Here is a 19,095-nt window from a genome sequence, read left to right on the forward strand (position 1 = left end):
CACAGCAGCACAGAGGATGTCAGGCTATCAGTAAGGATCTTGTAGGCAGTACCACAGCAGCGCAGAGGATGTCAGGCTATCAGTAAGGACCTTGTAGGCAGTACCACAGCAGCGCAGAGGATGTCAGGCTATCAGTAAGGATCTTGTAGGCAGTACCACAGCAGCGCAGAGGATGTCAGGCTGTCAGTAAGGATTTTGTAGGCAGTAACATAGCAGCACAGAGGATGTCAGGCCGTCAGTAAGGATCTTGTAGGCAGTACCACAGCAGCACAGAGGATGTCAGGCTATCAGTAAGGATTTTGTAGGCAGTACCACAGCAGCACAGAGGATATCAGGCTATCAGTAAGGATCTTGTAGGCAGTACCACAGCAGCACAGAGGATGTCAGGCTATCAGTAAGGATCTTGTAGGCAGTACCACAGCAGCACAGAGGATGTCAGGCTATCAGTAAGGATCTTGTAGGCAGTACCACAGCAGCACAGAGGATGTCAGGCTATCAGTAAGGATCTTGTAGGCAGTACCACAGCAGCGCAGAGGATGTCAGGCTATCAGTAAGAATCTTGTAGGCAGTACCACAGAAGCACAGAGGATGTCAGGCTATCAGTAAGAATCTTGTAGGCAGTACCACAGCAGCACAGAGGATGTCAGGCTATCAGTAAGGATCTTGTAGGCAGTACCACAGCAGCGCAGAGGATGTCAGGCTATCAGTAAGGACCTTGTAGGCAGTACCACAGCAGCGCAGAGGATGTCAGGCTATCAGTAAGGATCTTGTAGGCAGTACCACAGCAGCACAGAGGATGTCAGGCTGTCAGTAAGGATTTTGTAGGCAGTACCACAGCAGCACAGAGGATGTCAGGCTGTCAGTAAGGATTTTGTAGGCAGTAACATAGCAGCACAGAGGATGTCAGGCCGTCAGTAAGGATCTTGTAGGCAGTACCACAGCAGCACAGAGGATGTCAGGCTATCAGTAAGGATTTTGTAGGCAGTACCACAGCAGCACAGAGGATATCAGGCTATCAGTAAGGATCTTGTAGGCAGTACCACAGCAGCACAGAGGATGTCAGGCTATCAGTAAGGATCTTGTAGGCAGTACCACAGCAGCACAGAGGATATCAGGCTATCAGTAAGGATCTTGTAGGCAGTACCACAACAGCACAGAGGATGTCAGGCTATCAGTAAGGATCTTGTAGGCAGTACCACAGCAGCACAGAGGATGTCAGGCTATCAGTAAGGATCTTGTAGGCAGTACCACAGCAGCACAGAGGATGTCAGGCTATCAGTAAGGATTTTGTAGGCAGTACCACAGCAGCACAGAGGATATCAGGCTATCAGTAAGGATCTTGTAGGCAGTACCACAGCAGCACAGAGGATGTCAGGCTATTAGTAAGGATCTTGTAGGCAGTACCACAGCAGCACAGAGGATGTCAGGCTATCAGTAAGGATCTTGTAGGCAGTACCACAGCAGCACAGAGGATGTCAGACTATCAGTAAGGATCTTGTAGGCAGTACCACAACAGCACAGAGGATGTCAGGCTATCACTTGTAGGCAGTACCACAGCAGCACAGAGGATGTCAGGCTATGACTTGTAGGCAGTACCACAGCAGCACAGAGGATGTCAGGCTATCACTTGTAGGCAGTACCACAGCAGCACAGAGGATGTCAGGCTATCACTTGTAGGCAGTACCACAGCAGCACAGAGGATGTCAGGCTATCACTTGTAGGCAGTACCACAGCAGCACAGAGGATGTCAGGCTATCACTTGTAGGCAGTACCACAGCAGCACAGAGGATGTCAGGCTATCACTTGTAGGCAAAAAGATAAAAGAGTTTTAAAGCAGCTGTATAAAGAGGAGGCGAGATTAGATCGGCTTTTAAGCTGTTCACAGCTGTGCAGAGTGTTTCAGACCCAATATCCAAAACAATTTTGTGTCTGTTCTCAGGGACAGCGAGAAGGACTTGGGTGAGATTGAAGACGTCATGAAGGAGCTGAGTCTGGAGGCTGAATCCTTACAGAGGTTTCTGGAGAAGGTAAAACGCTGCCATCTGCTTAGGACATCATTGTGGAATTTAAAGGGACAGTCACATTACACCTAGATGTTTGGCCCTGAAAATATGGTGTCGTAATGTGCGCCCAAACCAATATGGCCCAATCAGCCCTCAGTCATCAGAATTGTTAGAATATTAGTGTCATTGTCATGAATGTGGGTGAGGATATTGTCAATGCAGGAGGGGTCTCGTTAATGTGGGTGTGGTTTCATGGACAGTGGGTGTGGCTCTTATAAATGTGGGCATGGCTTCCTCAAAAGTGGGTGTGACTCATGAATGTGGGTGTATTTCCTGAACAGTGGGTGTGGCTTATATTGCCCCCATTTCTCAGTGTTTGGATGGCACCATATCTCCCAACTTTTGAAGAAGAGAAACAGGGACAGGTAAAATTTTGCCCATACCTCCCGTCACACCTCAATCCACGCCCATTTACCATTTCTTTCTTACCTGGCAGGAGGAGATGTCAGAGGGGCGCTGGTAATGAGGGGCGTTCAGTTGACGGCCCTCATCCTCATTCCTGGTATGCATGACACCCCTCATCCCCAATCCTGGTATACATGGCCCTCTCATCCCCATTCCTGGTTTGCATGACACCCCTCACCCCCAATCCTGGTATGCATGACACCCCTCATCCCCATTCCTGGTATGCATGGCCCCCTCAACCCCAATCCTGGTATGCTTGGCCCCCTCAACCCCAATCCTGGTATGCATGGCCCTCTCATCCCTATCCTGGTATGCATGGCACTCCTCATCCCCAAACCTGGTATGCATGACACCCCTCATCCCCAATCCTGGTATGCATGGCACCCCATAACTCATCCTGGTATGCATGACACCCCTCATCCCCAATCCTGGTATGCATGACACCCCTCATACCCAATCCTGGTATGCATGGCACTCCTCATCCCCAATCCTGGTATGCATGGCACTCCTCATCCCCCAATCCTGGTATGCATGCCCCCCTCATCCCCAATCCTGGTATGCATGGCACCCCTCATCCCCAATCCTGGTATGCATGACACCCCTCATACCCAATCCTGGTATGTATGGCCCCTTCATCCCTATCCTGGTATGCATGGCACTCCTCATCCCCCAATCCTGGTATGCATGGCCCCCTCATCCCCAATCCTGGTATGCATGGCAAACCTCATCCCCAATCCTGGTATGCATGACACCCCTCATCCCCAATCCTGATATGTATAGCACTTCTCATCTCCAATCCTGGTATGCATGCCCCCCTCATCCCCAATCCTGGTATGCATGGCACCCCTCATCCCCAATCCTGGTATGCATGACACCCTTCATACCCAATCCTGGTATGTATGGCACCCCTTATCCCCAATCCTGGTATGCATGGCACCCCTCATCCCTATCCTGTTATGCATGGCACCCCTCATCCCCAATCCTGGTATGTATGGCACCCCTCATCCCCAATCCTGGTATGTATGGCACCCCTCATCCCCAATCCTGGTATGTATGGCACCCCTCATCCCCAATCCTGGTATGTATGGCACCCCTCATCCCTATCCTGGTAGGCATGGCATTCCTCATCCCCCAATCCTGGTATGCATGGCACCCTCATCCCTGAATCCTGGTATGCATGGTTCCCTCATCCCCAATCCTGGTATGCATGGCCCCCTCATCCCCAATCCTGGTATGCATGGCACCCCTCACCTCCAGTGCTGATATACATGACCCCCCATCACTGCACACTTGAAAAAAATAAACAATTCTACTTACCTGCCTTCCTCCCCCCTGCTCCAGTGCTGCGTCCTGTCTGCCACCAGCTCATGTCAGCATCTGAGCAGCGCATGACGTCACTGCCATGCGTCCTCAGATGCTGAGGTGAGCTGCGGGGATATTCACTCCTCTCCACGCCGGGACTATGGGGGTGGACAGGAGTGAATAGTTCTCCTTATTAGCGCACACAGCAGCGGCCGTGCTCCTGCTGCGGCTCCGCTATCCTCTGTGCCTGCTACTAAAGAGAATGTTTACTCAATCTTCTCCACGCCCATGGGAGTGGAGAAGAGTGAATATTCATTCTCTCTAATAGCAGGCAAAGAGGATCGCGGAGCTTCAGTAGGAAGCCAGTGGCTCTGATTGACAGTGGGCGTGGAGAGGAGTGAATATTCATTCTCTCTAATAGTGGGCACACAGGATCGCGGAGCTGCAGTAGAAAGCCAGCGGCTGTGATTGACAGTGGGCGTGGAGAGGAGTGAATATTCATTCTCTTTAGCAGAGGGCACACGTGGTAGCTGCTGCTGCCGGCTACTACCTGTGCCTGCTGCTCCACCACCGCAACCCGCTCCACCACCCTCCACAGCTGGAAGAACAGCTGAGCCATGACGGGACGTGGGACTGAGCCCTTAAAGAGGGACAGTCCCGCGGAAACCGGGACGTTGGGAGCTACGTGGTACATCTAGTGCTATGTGCCCATTGCATGCTGTTCTATTTCAGGCCTTTAACACTTCCCACCACCCCCTGAAGAAGGTGATGAAGCTGCTGCTGCTGGTCTTCCAGGCCACGTACTCGGGGCTCGGAGCCAACCTCCATCTTCTGAGCATGGCGCAGGAGGAGATCAAGTACTATGCAAAGAAGCTCTGGGAGTTCTTCAGGTGCCTCCTCTCTATTCCCTAAACACTAATCACATTATTGCAGACGAGTCCACAAGCTGAAGTTACATATGTAGGGTGTCCGGTGAAATAACAATGATATTATCCCTGGTGTCCGGTGTAATAATAATGATATTATCCCTGGTGTCCGGTGAAATAACAATGATATTATCCCTGGTGTCCGGTGAAATAACAATGATATTATCCCTGGTGTCTGGTGTAATAATAATGATATTATCCCTGGTGTCCGGTGTAATAACAATGATATTATCCCTGGTGTCCGGTGTAATAACAATGATATTATCCCCGGTGTAATAATAATGATATTATCCCCGGTGTCCTGTGTAATAATAATGATATTATTCCCGGTGTCCGGTGTAATAATAATGATATTATCCCTGGTGTCCGGTGTAATAATAATGATATTATCCCTCGTGTCTGGTGTAATAATAATGATATTATCCCTGGTGTCCGTTGTAATAATAATGATATTATCCCTGGTGTCCGGTGTAATAATAATGATATTATCCCTGGTGTCTGGTGTAATAATAATGATATTATCCCTGGTGTCCTGTGTAATAATAATGATATTATCCCTGGTGTCTGGTGTAATAATAATGATATTATCCCTGGTGTCCGGTGTAATAATAATGATATTATCCCTGGTGTCCGGTGTAATAATAATGATATTATCCCTGGTGTCCGGTGTAATAATACTGATATTATCCCTGGTGTCCGGTGTAATAATACTGATATTATCCCTGGTGTCCGGTGTAATAATACTGATATTATCCCTGGTGTCCGGTGTAATAATACTGATATTATCCCTGGTGTCCGGTGGAATAATAATGATATTATCCCTGGTGTCCGGTGGAATAATAATGATATTATCCCTGGTGTCCGGTGTAATAATAATGATATTATCCCTGGTGTCCCGTGTAATAGTAATGATATTATCCCTGGTGTCCCGTGTAATAGTAATGATATTATCCCTGGTGTCCGGTGTAATAGTAATGATATTATCCCTGGTGTCCGGTGTAATAGTAATGATATTATCCCTGGTGTCCAGTGTAATAATAATGATATTATCCCTGGTGTCCGGTGTAATAATAATGATATTATCCCTGGTGTCCGGTGGGTTAATGTCATTATTCCTAATTCTCCTCTTTTCTATCTTTAGAGTTTTACTCGCTATGAAAGCTGATAAAAGCGTCCGCTCGCTGCCGGAGGCGCCGGACGACGATGAAATGAGGTGAAGATTCACATTTTCTTTTCTTTGTTGCTTTTGTGAAGGATCTGTACTAAACATTAATAATAAACTCAGATTCTCCAGGAAAGTTTCCATCAGTCGGCACCAGAATCATCAAAATCAGCAACTCAGATAATCCACAGCGACATCTGAGATCACTGGAAGCCGCACAACCATCTGATAATCCGGAATCACTCATAATCTGACTCATTGATGCTGGATTACAGGAATTAGGCCAGGGATGGAGTGTTAATTGTGTTATTTTTTTATTATTTTCAGCGAGGACCTGAACCCCTCCACACTCATCCTCCCGGCCATTCTCCCGCGCTTCCACGCCGACCTCTTCATGCTGTACATGCTGTACCGACAGCAAGAGGACGCCCTCTACTGGCAGGGGATCGTGCGCCTGGGTCATCTGACAGACACCAAACTGCTGGAGTTTCTGGATGTACAGAAGTGAGTACATGGGAGAAAATGGGCCCCAAAACAGGAGGGCAGAGGGGCCCCAAAAGAGGAGATCAGAGGGGCAAGGAAACTGGAGATCAGAGGGGCAAGGAAACTGGAGATCAGAGGGGCAAGGAAACTGGAGATCAGAGGGGCAAGGAAACTGGAGATCAGAGGGGCAAGGAAACTGGAGAACAGAGGGGTAAGGAAACTGGAGATCAGAGGGGTAAGGAAACTGGAGATCAGAGGGGTAAGGAAACTGGAGATCAGAGGGGCAAGGAAACTGGAGATCAGGGGGGCAAGGAAACTGGAGAATAGAGGGGCAAGGAAACTGGAGAATAGAGGGGCAAGGAAACTGGAGAACAGAGGGGCAAGGAAACTGGAGAACATAAAGGCAAGGAAACTGGAGAACAGAGAGGCAAGGAAACTGGAGATCAGAGGGGCAAGGAAACTGGAGAATAGAGGGGCAAGGAAACTGGAGATCAGAGGGGCAAGGAAACTGGAGATCAGAGGGGCAAGGAAACTGGAGATCAGAGGGGCAAGGAAACTGGAGATCAGAGGTGCAAGGAAACTGGAGATCAGAGGGGCAAGGAAACTGGAGAGCAGAGGGGCAAGGAAACTGGAGAGCAGAGGGGTAAGGAAACTGGAGATCAGAGGGGCAAGGAAACTGGAGATCAGAGGGGCAAGGAAACTGGAGATTAGAGGGGCAAGGAAACTGGAGATCAGAGGGGCAAGGAAACTGGAGATCAGAGGGGCAAGGAAACTGGAGATCATGGGGGCAAGGAAACTGAAGATCATGGGGGCAAGGAAACTGAAGATCATGGGGGCAAGGAAACTGGAGATCAGAGGGGCAAGGAAACTGGAGATCAGAGGGGCAAGGAAACTGGAGATCAGAGGGGCATGGAAACTGGAGATCAGAGGGGCAAGGAAACTGGAGATCAGAGGGGCAAGGAAACTGGAGATCAGAGGGGCAAGGAAACTGGAGATCAGAGGGGCAAGGAAACTGGAGATCAGAGGGGCAAGGAAACTGGAGATCAGAGGGGCATGCGCTCCACACTGCCCCTTCCTGTCCATACTGGGCCCCCTCTTCATACTGTCCTTTCACACTGTGTCCTCCTTATAGGGTCAAGTCTCTATACTGTGCCCCTCACCAGATCCTCCCTCCTTGGCATACTGACCCCCCATGCTATCGTCTGACACTATTCAGTCTCTAGTCTGTGCCCACTCATACTTTTCTTCCCCATACTATTTCCTCACACTGTTTCCCTCTATAGTCTCCTCACATGTTTCCCACTCCCTCCTCACACTGTCTTCTCTCACATCCCCCCTGCTAACCATAATGTCTCCTAACATATTTACCTGCTCTCCATACTGCCTCCTCACACATGCCCCCAACTTTCCTGTGCCTGCACACATCCCATCACCCTCGCTTCCCATACTGCGTCCGCAAACATTCTCTCCCTTGCTCCTCATACTGTGTCCGCCGCATATATTCCCTCCCTTGCTCCTCATACTGTGTTCGCACCCATCCCCCCACTCACCATACTGTGTCTGTACCCATCCCCCACTCACCATACTGTGTCTGTACCCATCCCCCACTCACCATACTGTGTCTGTACCCATCCCCCACTCACCATACTGTGTCTGTACCCATCCCCCACTCACCATACTGTGTTTGCATCCATCCCACCACTCACCATACTGTGTCTGTGCCCATCCCACCACTCACCATACTGTGTTTATACCCATCCCCCACTCACCATACTGTGTCTGTACCCATCCCCCACTCATGTGTCTGTACCCACCCCCCCACTCACCATACTGTGTCTGTACTCACCCCCCATTTACCATACTGTGTCTGTACTCACCCCCCAACCCAACATACTGTGTCTGTACCCATCCCCCCACTCACTATACTGTGTCTGTACCCATCCACCCACTCACTATACTGTGTCTGTATCCAACCACCCACTCATTCTGTGTCTGTACCCATCCCCCACTCACCGTACTGTGTCTGTAAACACCCCCCACCCCACTCACCATACTGTCTGTACCCACTCCCCACTCACCAAACTGTGTCTGTACCCACCCCACACTCACCATACTGTCTGTACCTATCCCACCACTCATCATACTGTGCCTGTACCCACCCCCCCATTCACCATACTGTGTCTGTACCCATCCCCCCACTCATCATACTGTGTCTGTACCCATCCCACCACTCATCATACTGTGTCTGTACTCACCCCCCCATTCACCATACTGTGTCTGTACTCACCCCCCCATTCACCATACTGTGTCTGTACCCATCCCACCACTCACCATACTGTGTCTGTACCCATCCCCCCCACTCACCATACTGTGTCTGTACCCATCCCCACACTCACCATACTGTGTCTGTACCCATCTCCCCACTCACCATACTGTGTCTGTACACACCCCCCCCACTCACCATAATGTGTCTTTACCCACCCCCCCACTCACCATACTGAGTCTGTACCCATCCCACCACTCACCATACTGTGTTTGCACCCATCCCACCACTCACCATAATGTGTCTTTACCCACCCCCCCACCATACTGTGTTTGCACCCATCCCACCACTCACCATACTGTGTTTGCACCCATCCTACCACTCACCATACTGTGTTTGTATCCACCCCCCCACTGACCATACTGTGTCTGTACCCAACCACCCACTTATCATTCTGTGTCTGTACCCATCCCACCACTCACCACACTGTGTCTGTACCCACTCCCCCACTCACCATACTGTCTTTGCACCCATCCCCTCAAAGTGTTTCCTCATACATGACCCCCTCATCTTCCGTCTTGCTCCTCTTTCTTTGTCCTCAAATTTCTCCCGATCCCATACTGTGTCCGCACCCCTCTCCCTTCCTTGCTCCCCAACCTGTCTCCTCAAATCTTCCGCACCCTCGTTACACTAAATCTTTGGTGTCTTCAGCTCCTCTGGAGCACTTACCACCAATGTTGTTTGCGCTTCTGCGGTGCGGACGAATGATGGCAGCAGCGAGATCACATGACCTGATCACGCTGCTGACGTCGCCTGGAAAAGGCGGTCAGGGCTTCAATTGTGCACGCGCCTGTCTGAAACACGCGAGTGCAATTGATCACTGGGAGCCGGCGCGCTGCACCTTCTCTCAGCTTGACAGCCAGCTCGGCGAATGGCTGACAGCCAGCTCGGAGAATGGCTGGCAGCCAGCTCGGAGAATGGCTGGCAGCCAGCTCGGAGAATGGCTGGCAGCCAGCTCGGAGAATGGCTGGCAGCCAGCTCGGAGAATGGCTGGCAGCCAGCTCGGAGAATGGCTGGCAGCCAGCTCGGAGAATGGCTGACCCCCAGTCCGGGTGGCGGCAAAATGCTGCCACCAGCGAGACACCTCGGATTGCCGCATCAGGCCGGGGCAGATGCTACCCCCCCAGATACACCTCTGCATTACATATCTGGCCCCAAATACTTACATTCCTATATTAGGGAGAACTGAGGCATCTGTACCCCCTCTACACCCTATAATGATGGGCTGGTATGTCTGACGGTTATATCAGTACTGGAGCATTATAAGAAAGGCTGATATCAGTCTTCTTTTATTGCTGTTTCTTCTTCTCCATTAGGCAGTTGTGGCCCCTGAAGGATGTGAAGCTCACGGCCAATCAGGTAAGAGATAACAGCGGCCCTTCGTATTTCTTGCATGGTATTTGGAGTTTGTGTGTGAATTTTTGGGGTTCAGGGGATTGTAGAGGATGTGGTAGGTGTAGGGACAAAAGGGCTCGTTGTGTGATTTGTGATGGTGTGAATTGTGGTCTCCATTGTGCGTCAGCAGCTGCTTGTCAAGGGTTTTACCATCATAGAGAGGAGAAATGAGGCCCAAATACCGACTGTAGGGGCTTATATAGTCATCCCTCCTAAGAATCAGAGTGTGTGGTGGCATAGCAGTGTACTCCATATCAGTACCCTCCATACCCACATACAGGTAGGTCCAGAAATATTTGGACAGTGACACAAGTTTTGGCATTTTAGCCATTTACCAAAACATATTCCAGATCCAGTTCTATAATCAATCTGGGATTAAAGGGACGACTCTCTGCTTTTAATCTGAGGGGATTCACTTCCTGATTGGGGGAAAGGTTTAGGAATTACAGCTCATTAATATGTAGCTGCCTCTCAATTATCTCAAAAGCTCTTTACTAGGCGGCATGGGCTTAATAATCCATCGATAATCCATCATCAATTGTGCAAGTAAAAGGTCTGGAGCTGATTCCAGGTGTGGCATGTGCAATTTGGAAGCTGATGCTGTGAACCCACAACGTTCAGTGAAAGGAGCTCTCAGTGAAAGACAAACTGACCATAATTAGACTGAAAAAAAAAAGAAGAAATCCATCAGAGAGAGGAGACATGTTAGGAGCGGCCAAATTAACAGTTTGATACATTCTGTAAAAAAAAAAAAAAGACCACCCTGGTAAGCTCGGGAACTCAAAAAGGCCTGGACGTTCCGAAAGACAACAGTGGTGGGTGATCACAGAATCCTTTCCATGGAGAAGAAAAAACTCTTCACAATATCCCCCCAAGTGAAGTACACTCTCCAGGACGTTGGAGTCTCAGTATCTAAGTCCACCATAAAGAGGAGACTTCATATAATAATGAGGGGTCACCACAAGGTGCAAATCATTAATCAGCCGGAAAATAGAAAGGCCGGATTAGACTTTACCAAAAACATCTAAAGAAGCCGCCAGGGATTGGAAAAGCAAAACACAGATCAACCTACACCGGAATGATGGAAGAAGAAAGTCTGGAGACGGCTTGGAGCGGCTCCTGGTCCTCGGCACATCCTGTGTAACACATGGTGGAGGCGGTGTGATGGCGCGGGCATGCATGGCGTCCAATGGCATTGGGTCACTAGTGGTTACTGATGATGTGACTGAAGACAGAAGCAGCCGGATAAATCCAGTATTTACAGGGCGAGACTGTCTGCTCAGATTCACACAAATGCAGCAAGATTGAGTGGACGACGCTTCACAGGACAGACGGACAATGACCCAAAACATCCTGCGAAAGCAAAGAAGAGGAATATTCTGCAATGGCCGAGTCCTCACCGGATCTCAGCCCATCGAGCCTCATTTCACAGGATAAAGACAAAACTGACGACAGGAAGAGCCACAAACAAGCGAGAACTGAAGTCACTGCAGTAAAGACGGCAAACCCACACACCGGAGGAGACCAGCGATGGTGATGTCCATGGCCTCCAGACTTCAGGCTGTCATTACCACAAAGCCTCACATCGGAGGAGACCAGCGATGGTGATGTCCATGGCCTCCAGACTTCAGGCCGTCATTACCACAAAGCCTCACACCGGAGGAGACCAGCGATGGTGATGTCCATGGCCTCCAGACTTCAGGCCGTCATTACCACAAAGCCTCACACCAGAGGAGACCAGCGATGGTGATGTCCATGGCCTCCAGATTTCAGGCTGTCATTACCACAAAGCCTCACACCGGAGGAGACCAGCGATGGTGATGTCCATGGCCTCCAGACTTCAGGCCGTCATTGCTGCAAAGCCTCACAACGGAGGACACCAGCGATGGTGACGTCCATGGCCTCCAGACTTCAGGCCGTCATTACCACAAAGCCTCACACCGGAGGAGACCAGCGATGGTGATGTTCATGGCCTCCAGACTTCAGGCCGTCATTACCACAAAGCCTCACACTGGAGGAGACCAGCGATGGTGATGTCCATGGCCTCCAGACTTCAGGCCGTCATTACCACAAAGCCTCACACCGGAGGAGACCAGCGATGGTGATGTCCATGGCCTCCAGACTTCAGGCCGTCATTGCTGCAAAGCCTCACACCGGAGGAGACCAGTGATTGTGATGACCATGGCCTCCATTGCTGCAAAGAATTCTCCACAAAGAGTAAAACATAGACATTTTATTTATGGGAAAGTGAATTTGTCCAATAACTTCTGAGCCCCTGAAATGAGGAAGATTTGTAGTAAAATGGCTGCAATTCTTAAACGTTTCACAGGAGATTTTTGTTCAACCCCTTTAATTAGACCTGAAAATCTCCACTTCAATTATATCTCACTCGATTCATTTTAAATCCAAAATAGCTAAATTGTGGACTGCAGAGCTGAAATCACGAAGATTCGTCACTGGCCAAAGATTTCTGGACCTAACTATGTCTGTAAATTATTATTCTACCATACAGCCTGCAAAATAGTGCTGCAGATGGCCCAATGCATGTACAGTCGTGGCCAAAAGTTGTGAGATGGACACAGATTTTGGTTTTCACATTTTTCGCTCTTTTATTCTGCTGTTTCCATAGTTACTGACGGACAACTAGAAACATTCCATAAGTGATTTAATTTCTTAAAGTCCATGAAGTTTGTGTGACTCCTCAATATTCCCAGCGCTGCCCCCTTATTCTCCAGACTTCTTCTGCCCCCTTATTCTCCAGACTTCTGCCCCCTTATTCTCCAGACTTCTGCCCCCTTATTCTCCAGACTTCTGCCCGCTTATTCTCCAGACTTCTGCCCGCTTATTCTCCAGACTTCTGCCCGCTTATTCTCCAGACTTCTGCCCCTTATTCTCCAGACTTCTGCCCCTTATTCTCCACACTCCTGCCCCTTATTCTCCACACTCCTGCCCCTTATTCTCCAGACTTCTGCCCCTTATTCTCCACACTTCTGCCTCTTATTCTCCACACTTCTGCCCTTTATTCTCCACACTTCTGCCCTTTATTCTCCACACTTCTGCCCCTTATTCTCCACACTTCTGCCCCCTTATTCTCCACACTTCTGCCCCCTTATTCTCCACACTTCTGCCCCTTATTCTCCACACTTCTGCCCCTTATTCTCCACACTTCTGCCCCTTATTCTCCACACTTCTGCCCCTTATTCTCCACACTTCTGCCCTTTATTCTCCACACTTCTGCCCTTTATTCTCCACACTTCTGCACCTTATTCTCCACACTTCTGCCCCCTTATTCTCCACACTTCTGCCCCTTATTCTCCACACTTCTGCCCTTTATTCTCCACACTTCTGCCCTTTATTCTCCACACTTCTGCCCCTTATTCTCCACACTTCTGCCCCTTATTCTCCACACTTCTGCCCCTTATTCTCCACACTTCTGCCCCTTATTCTCCACACTTCTGCCCCTTATTCTCCACACTTCTGCCCCCCTTATTCTCCACACTTCTGTCCCCTTATTCTCCACACTTCTGCCCCCTTATTCTCCACACTTCTGCCCCTTATTCTCCACACTTCTGCCCTTTATTCTCCACACTTCTGCCCCCTTATTCTCCACACTTCTGCCCCCTTATTCTCCACACTTCTGCCCTTTATTCTCCACACTTCTGCCCCCTTATTCTCCACACTTCTGCCCCTTATTCTCCACACTTATGCCCCTTATTCTCCACACTTCTGCCCCCTTATTCTCCACACTTCTGCCCCCTTATTCTCCACACTTCTGCCCCCTTATTCTCCACACTTCTGCCCCCTTATTCTCCACACTTCTGCCCCCTTATTCTCCACACTTCTGCCCTTTATTCTCCACACTTCTGCCCTTTATTCTCCACACTTCTGCCCCTTATTCTCCACACTTCTGCCCCTTATTCTCCACACTTCTGCCCCTTATTCTCCACACTTCTGCCCCTTATTCTCCACACTTCTGCCCCTTATTCTCCACACTTCTGCCCCTTATTCTCCACACTTCTGCCCCTTATTCTCCACACTTCTGCCCCTTATTCTCCACACTTCTGCCCCCTTATTCTCCACACTTCTGCCTCTTATTCTCCACACTTCTGCCTCTTATTCTCCACACTTCTGCCCTTTATTCTCCACACTTCTGCCCTTTATTCTCCACACTTCTGCCCCTTATTCTCCACACTTCTGCCCTTTATTCTCCACACTTCTGCCCTTTATTCTCCACACTTCTGCCCCTTATTCTCCACACTTCTGCCCCTTATTCTCCACACTTCTGCCCCTTATTCTCCACACTTCTGCCCCTTATTCTCCACACTTCTGCCCTTTATTCTCCACACTTCTGCACCTTATTCTCCACACTTCTGCCCCCTTATTCTCCACACTTCTGCCCTTTATTCTCCACACTTCTGCCCTTTATTCTCCACACTTCTGCCCCTTATTCTCCACACTTCTGCCCTTTATTCTCCACACTTCTGCCCCTTATTCTCCACACTTCTGCCCCTTATTCTCCACACTTCTGCCCCTTATTCTCCACACTTCTGCCCCTTATTCTCCACACTTCTGCCCCCTTATTCTCCACACTTCTGTCCCCTTATTCTCCACACTTCTGCCCCCTTATTCTCCACACTTCTGCCCCTTATTCTCCACACTTCTGCCCCTTATTTCCACACTTCTGCCCCTTATTTCCCACACTTCTGCCCTTTATTCTCCACACTTCTGCCCCTTATTCTCCACACTTCTGCCCCCTTATTCTCCACACTTCTGCCCCCTTATTCTCCAGACTTCTGCCCCTTATTCTCCAGACTTCTGCCCCCTTATTCTCCACACTTCTGCCCCTTATTCTCCACACTTCTGCCCCCTTATTCTCCACACTTCTGCCCCTTATTCTCCACACTTCTGCCCCTTATTCTCCACACTTCTGCCCCTTATTCTCCACACTTCTGCCCCCTTATTCTCCACACTTCTGCCCCCTTATTCTCCACACTTCTGCCCCTTATTCTCCACACTTCTGCCCTTTATTCTCCACACTTCTGCCCCTTATTCTCCACACTTCTGCCCCTTATTCTCCACACTTCTGCCCCTTATTCTCTACACTCCTGCCCCCTTATTCTCCAGACTCCTACCCCTTATTCTCCAGACTCCTACCCCTTATTCTCCACACTTCTGCCCCTTATTCTCCACACTTCTGCCCCCTTATTCTCCACACTTCTGCCCCCTTATTCTCCACACTTCTGCCCCCTTATTCTCCACACTTCTGCCCCCTTATTCTCCACACTTCTGCCCCCTTATTCTCCACACTTCTGCCCCCTTATTCTCCACACTTCTGCCCCCTTATTCTCCACACTTCTACCCCCTTATTCTCCACACTCCTGCCCCTTATTCTCCACACTCCTGCCCCCTTATTCTCCACACTTCTGCCCCCTTATTCTCCACACTTCTGCCCCTTTATTCTCCACACTTCTGCCTCCTTATTCTCCACACTTCTGCCCCCTTATTCTCCACACTTCTGCCCCTTATTCTCCACACTTCTGCCCCCTTATTCTCCACACTTCTGCCCCCTTATTCTCCACACTTCTGCCCCCTTATTCTCCACACTTCTGCCTCCTTATTCTCCACACTTCTGCCCCCTTATTCTCCACACTTCTGCCCCCTTATTCTCCACACTTCTGCCTCCTTATTCTCCACACTTCTGCCCCTTATTCTCCACACTTCTGCCCCTTATTCTCCACACTCCTGCCCCTTATTCTCAACACTACTGCCCCCTTATTCTCCAGACTTCTTCCCCTTATTCTCCACACTTCTGCCCTTCCCTCGGCAACTGGATATCTATTCTGGGCAGATCCTGACTGATGGCCGGTGGCCATTGGCCGCCCGTTCTTGTCTCATCACAGTTCAGAGGTTATCAGAGGGTCTTCATCAGAGAAAATAACTTAGCCCCAATAACTTCCTGCAAACTTACATAAATAAGTTATTTTTTTCTGATGAAGCCTCTAAGTCTATTTGGGACATCTGGAAGTCTTATTGTCAAGACAAGAGAAAGTGACTCTGCCATGAGGCCTGTGTCTGCTGACAGTAAAACCTCCTGAGACCCTTCATGTGTGGGGGCTTCTCATCCATGGAGGGGGTCACTCACAATGTGTGGGGGCTTCTCATCCATGGAGGGGATCACTCACAATGTGCGGGGGCTTCCCATACATGGAGTGGGTCACTCACAATGTGTGGGGGCTTCTCATCCATGGAGGGGGTCACTCACAATGTGTGGGGGCTTTTCTTCCATGGAGGGGATCACTCACAATGTGTGGGGGCTTCTCATCCATGGAGGGGATTACTCACATTGTGCGGGGGCTTCTTATCCATGGAGGGGATCACTCACAATGTGTGGGGGCTTCTCATCCATGGAGGGGATCACTCACAATGTGTGGGGGCTTCTCATCCATGGAGGGAGTCACTCACAATGTGCGGGGGCTTCTCATCCATGGAGGGGGTCACTCACAATGTTTGGGGGCTTCTCTTCCATGCAGGGGTCATTCACAATGCGCGGGGGCTTCTCATCCATGCAGGGGGTCACTGACAATGTGCGGGGGCTTCTCATCCATGGAGGGGATCACTCACAATGTGTGGGAGCTTCTTATCCATGAAGGGGATCACTCACAATGTGTGGGGGCTTCTCAGGGCAGAAGACTGGAGAATAAGGGGCAGCGCTGGGAATATTGAGGCTTTACAGAAACTTAATGAATTTGTCAATAAAATGTAACAACTGATGGAATGTTTATAATTGTCCGTCAGTAACCATAGAAACAGACGAATACAAGTGCGATAAACACTGAAGAGGCAAAATGTGAAAATGTGTCAGAACTTTTGACCACAACTGTAATATATTCACACTGAGCTGAAAGTTTCCCAAGGGTGCAAGACAGCAACACCAGAGCCTAATATTGCCTATAAGGTGACAATAATACCCTTGTAACTGTGTAGCCATACAGCCCCCAATAGTGCCGTGCTGCGCACACAATCCTGCCCATCACAGGGCAGCACTCATCTCTTCCAGGGTGGGCTTGGGTCCTGAGTGTCCACACTTATGACCTTGTGACCCCCTCTTACCCCTCACGCTCTGTGTCCTCCACCCTTTGGAAGTTCTCCTCCTCGAGCTGCATGTGCTGCCTCCTTGGTACTTACCCCCTCGTGTATGATGCTGCCCCCCGACCTCACGGCATGTCCCTCTTGCTTGTTACCACAACAATTCAGTAAAAAAAATTGCCCCCGGTTCTCCCCCAGACCCGGACTCTGCCGCTGCCCAGGAACCCAGCGCAGCCCACACCCTACCCAAGGACAAAGGTGAGATGTAGGGTCACATGACGGGGGCACTAACTATATCAAAACCCGACTCCGCACTCCTTCCAACCTTTCCCAATATGAAGAGTTAGAGTAACACTAGTCACTTCTCATGGACTAGCCGTGAAGCAGAGTTGTCAAGAAGTCCCAGGTCAAAAGCCATAGGACGGCTGAGCTGTCACTCACAGCACTGTCAGCTCGACACACACCTGCTATCTATAGGGCGGCTGAGCTGTCACTCACAGCACTGACAGCCTGACACACTCCTGCTATCCATAGGGCGGCTGAGCTGTCACTCACAGCACTGACAGCCCGATACGCTCCTGCTATCCATAGGGCAGCTGAGCTGTCACTCACAGCACTGACAGCCCGATACGCTCCGGCTATCCATAGGACGGCTGAGCTGTCACTCACAGCACTGACAGCCCGAAACGCCCCTGCTATCCATAGGGCAGCTGAGCTGTCACTCACAGCACTGACAGCCTGACACACTCCTGCTATGCATAGGACGGCTGAGCTGTCACTCACAGCACTGACAGCCCGAAACGCCCCTGCTATCCATAGGGCAGCTGAGCTGTCACTCACAGCACTGACAGCCCGATACGCTCCGGCTATCCATAGGACGGCTGAGCTGTCACTCACAGCACTGACAGCCCGAAACGCCCCTGCTATCCATAGGGCAGCTGAGCTGTCACTCACAGCACTGACAGCCTGACACACTCCTGCTATCCATAGGACGGCTGAGCTGTCACTCACAGCACTGACAGCCCGATACGCTCCTGCTATCCATAGGACGGCTGAGCTGTCACTCACAGCACTGACAGCCCGATACGCTCCTGCTATCCATAGGGCGGCTGAGCTGTCACTCACAGCGTCCCTAGGACACAGCGACTGGCGGGATCGTGACAGTTAGTGAAGTATAGACCCCTGTATGCAGCACCTGGAGATCTGCCTCAGTCTTACTGGAGTTGTATCCAAAGTTTCAAGCCCTTGTGTGCAAGTTACATGAGATCCTCCAGACACTGCCAGAGCTGCGGTCACAATTTGACTGTTTTCTTCTATTATTTTTATTTTGTTGCACTATTCTGAAACGCTCCATCACTTTCTACTAACTGTTAAAACCTGCAGCTTTCAAGATGGTAACTGCAGCTCTGGAGGTGACTGGAGGATAAGACATGATGTGATAGCAGAATTGAGACTGCAGCTCTGGAGGTGACTGGAGGATAATACACTATGTAATAGCAAAATAGGGACAGCAGCACTGAAGGTGACTAGAGTATAAGACATGATATAATAGCAGAATAGTGACTACAGCTCTGCAGGTGACTGAAAGATAAGACACGATGTAACAGCTGAATAGTGACTGCAGCTCTGGAGGATAAGACATTATATAAGTGCAGACGCAGAATGGTGTCTGCAGCTTTGGAGGTGACTGTTGTATAAAACATGATATAACAGCAAAATAATGACTCCAGCTCTGGAGGTGACTGAAGGATAAGACACGATGTAACAGCAGAATAGTGACTGCAGCTCTGGAGGTGACTGGAGGATGAGAAAAGATTTAACAGCAGAATAGTGAGTGCAGCTCTGGAGGTGACTGGAGGATAAGACATGATGTAACAGAAGAATAGTGACTGCAGCTCTGGAGGTGACTGGAGGATGAGAAAAGATGTAACAGCAGAATAGTGAGTGCAG

The 19,095-nt window shown here is 49.8% G+C and overlaps 1 protein-coding gene across 4 annotated transcripts in view; it reads left to right on the top strand.

The window, feature by feature from the left end:
• Positions 1–19,095, top strand: part of ALS2CL (ALS2 C-terminal like) — a 212,116-nt gene that overhangs the window by 179,859 nt on the left and 13,162 nt on the right. For 3 of the 4 annotated variants that reach the window (XM_073677157.1, XM_073677159.1, XM_073677158.1), the window contains exons 19-24: positions 1,940–2,027; positions 4,503–4,660; positions 5,838–5,909; positions 6,186–6,362; positions 9,981–10,023; positions 17,344–17,403. In XM_073677157.1, coding sequence (XP_073533258.1) covers positions 1,940–2,027; positions 4,503–4,660; positions 5,838–5,909; positions 6,186–6,362; positions 9,981–10,023; positions 17,344–17,403 — 598 coding nt within the window. The remainder of the gene's footprint in view (positions 1–1,939; positions 2,028–4,502; positions 4,661–5,837; positions 5,910–6,185; positions 6,363–9,980; positions 10,024–17,343; positions 17,404–19,095) is intronic. The other variant, XM_073677160.1, reaches the window with a different exon arrangement.

The sequence above is a fragment of the Phyllobates terribilis genome, unplaced genomic scaffold (genome assembly GCF_046119375.1).
Source record: "Phyllobates terribilis strain yellow unplaced genomic scaffold, ASM4611937v1 Scaffold_4__5_contigs__length_816908805, whole genome shotgun sequence".
Classification (NCBI taxonomy): domain Eukaryota; kingdom Metazoa; phylum Chordata; class Amphibia; order Anura; family Dendrobatidae; genus Phyllobates; species Phyllobates terribilis.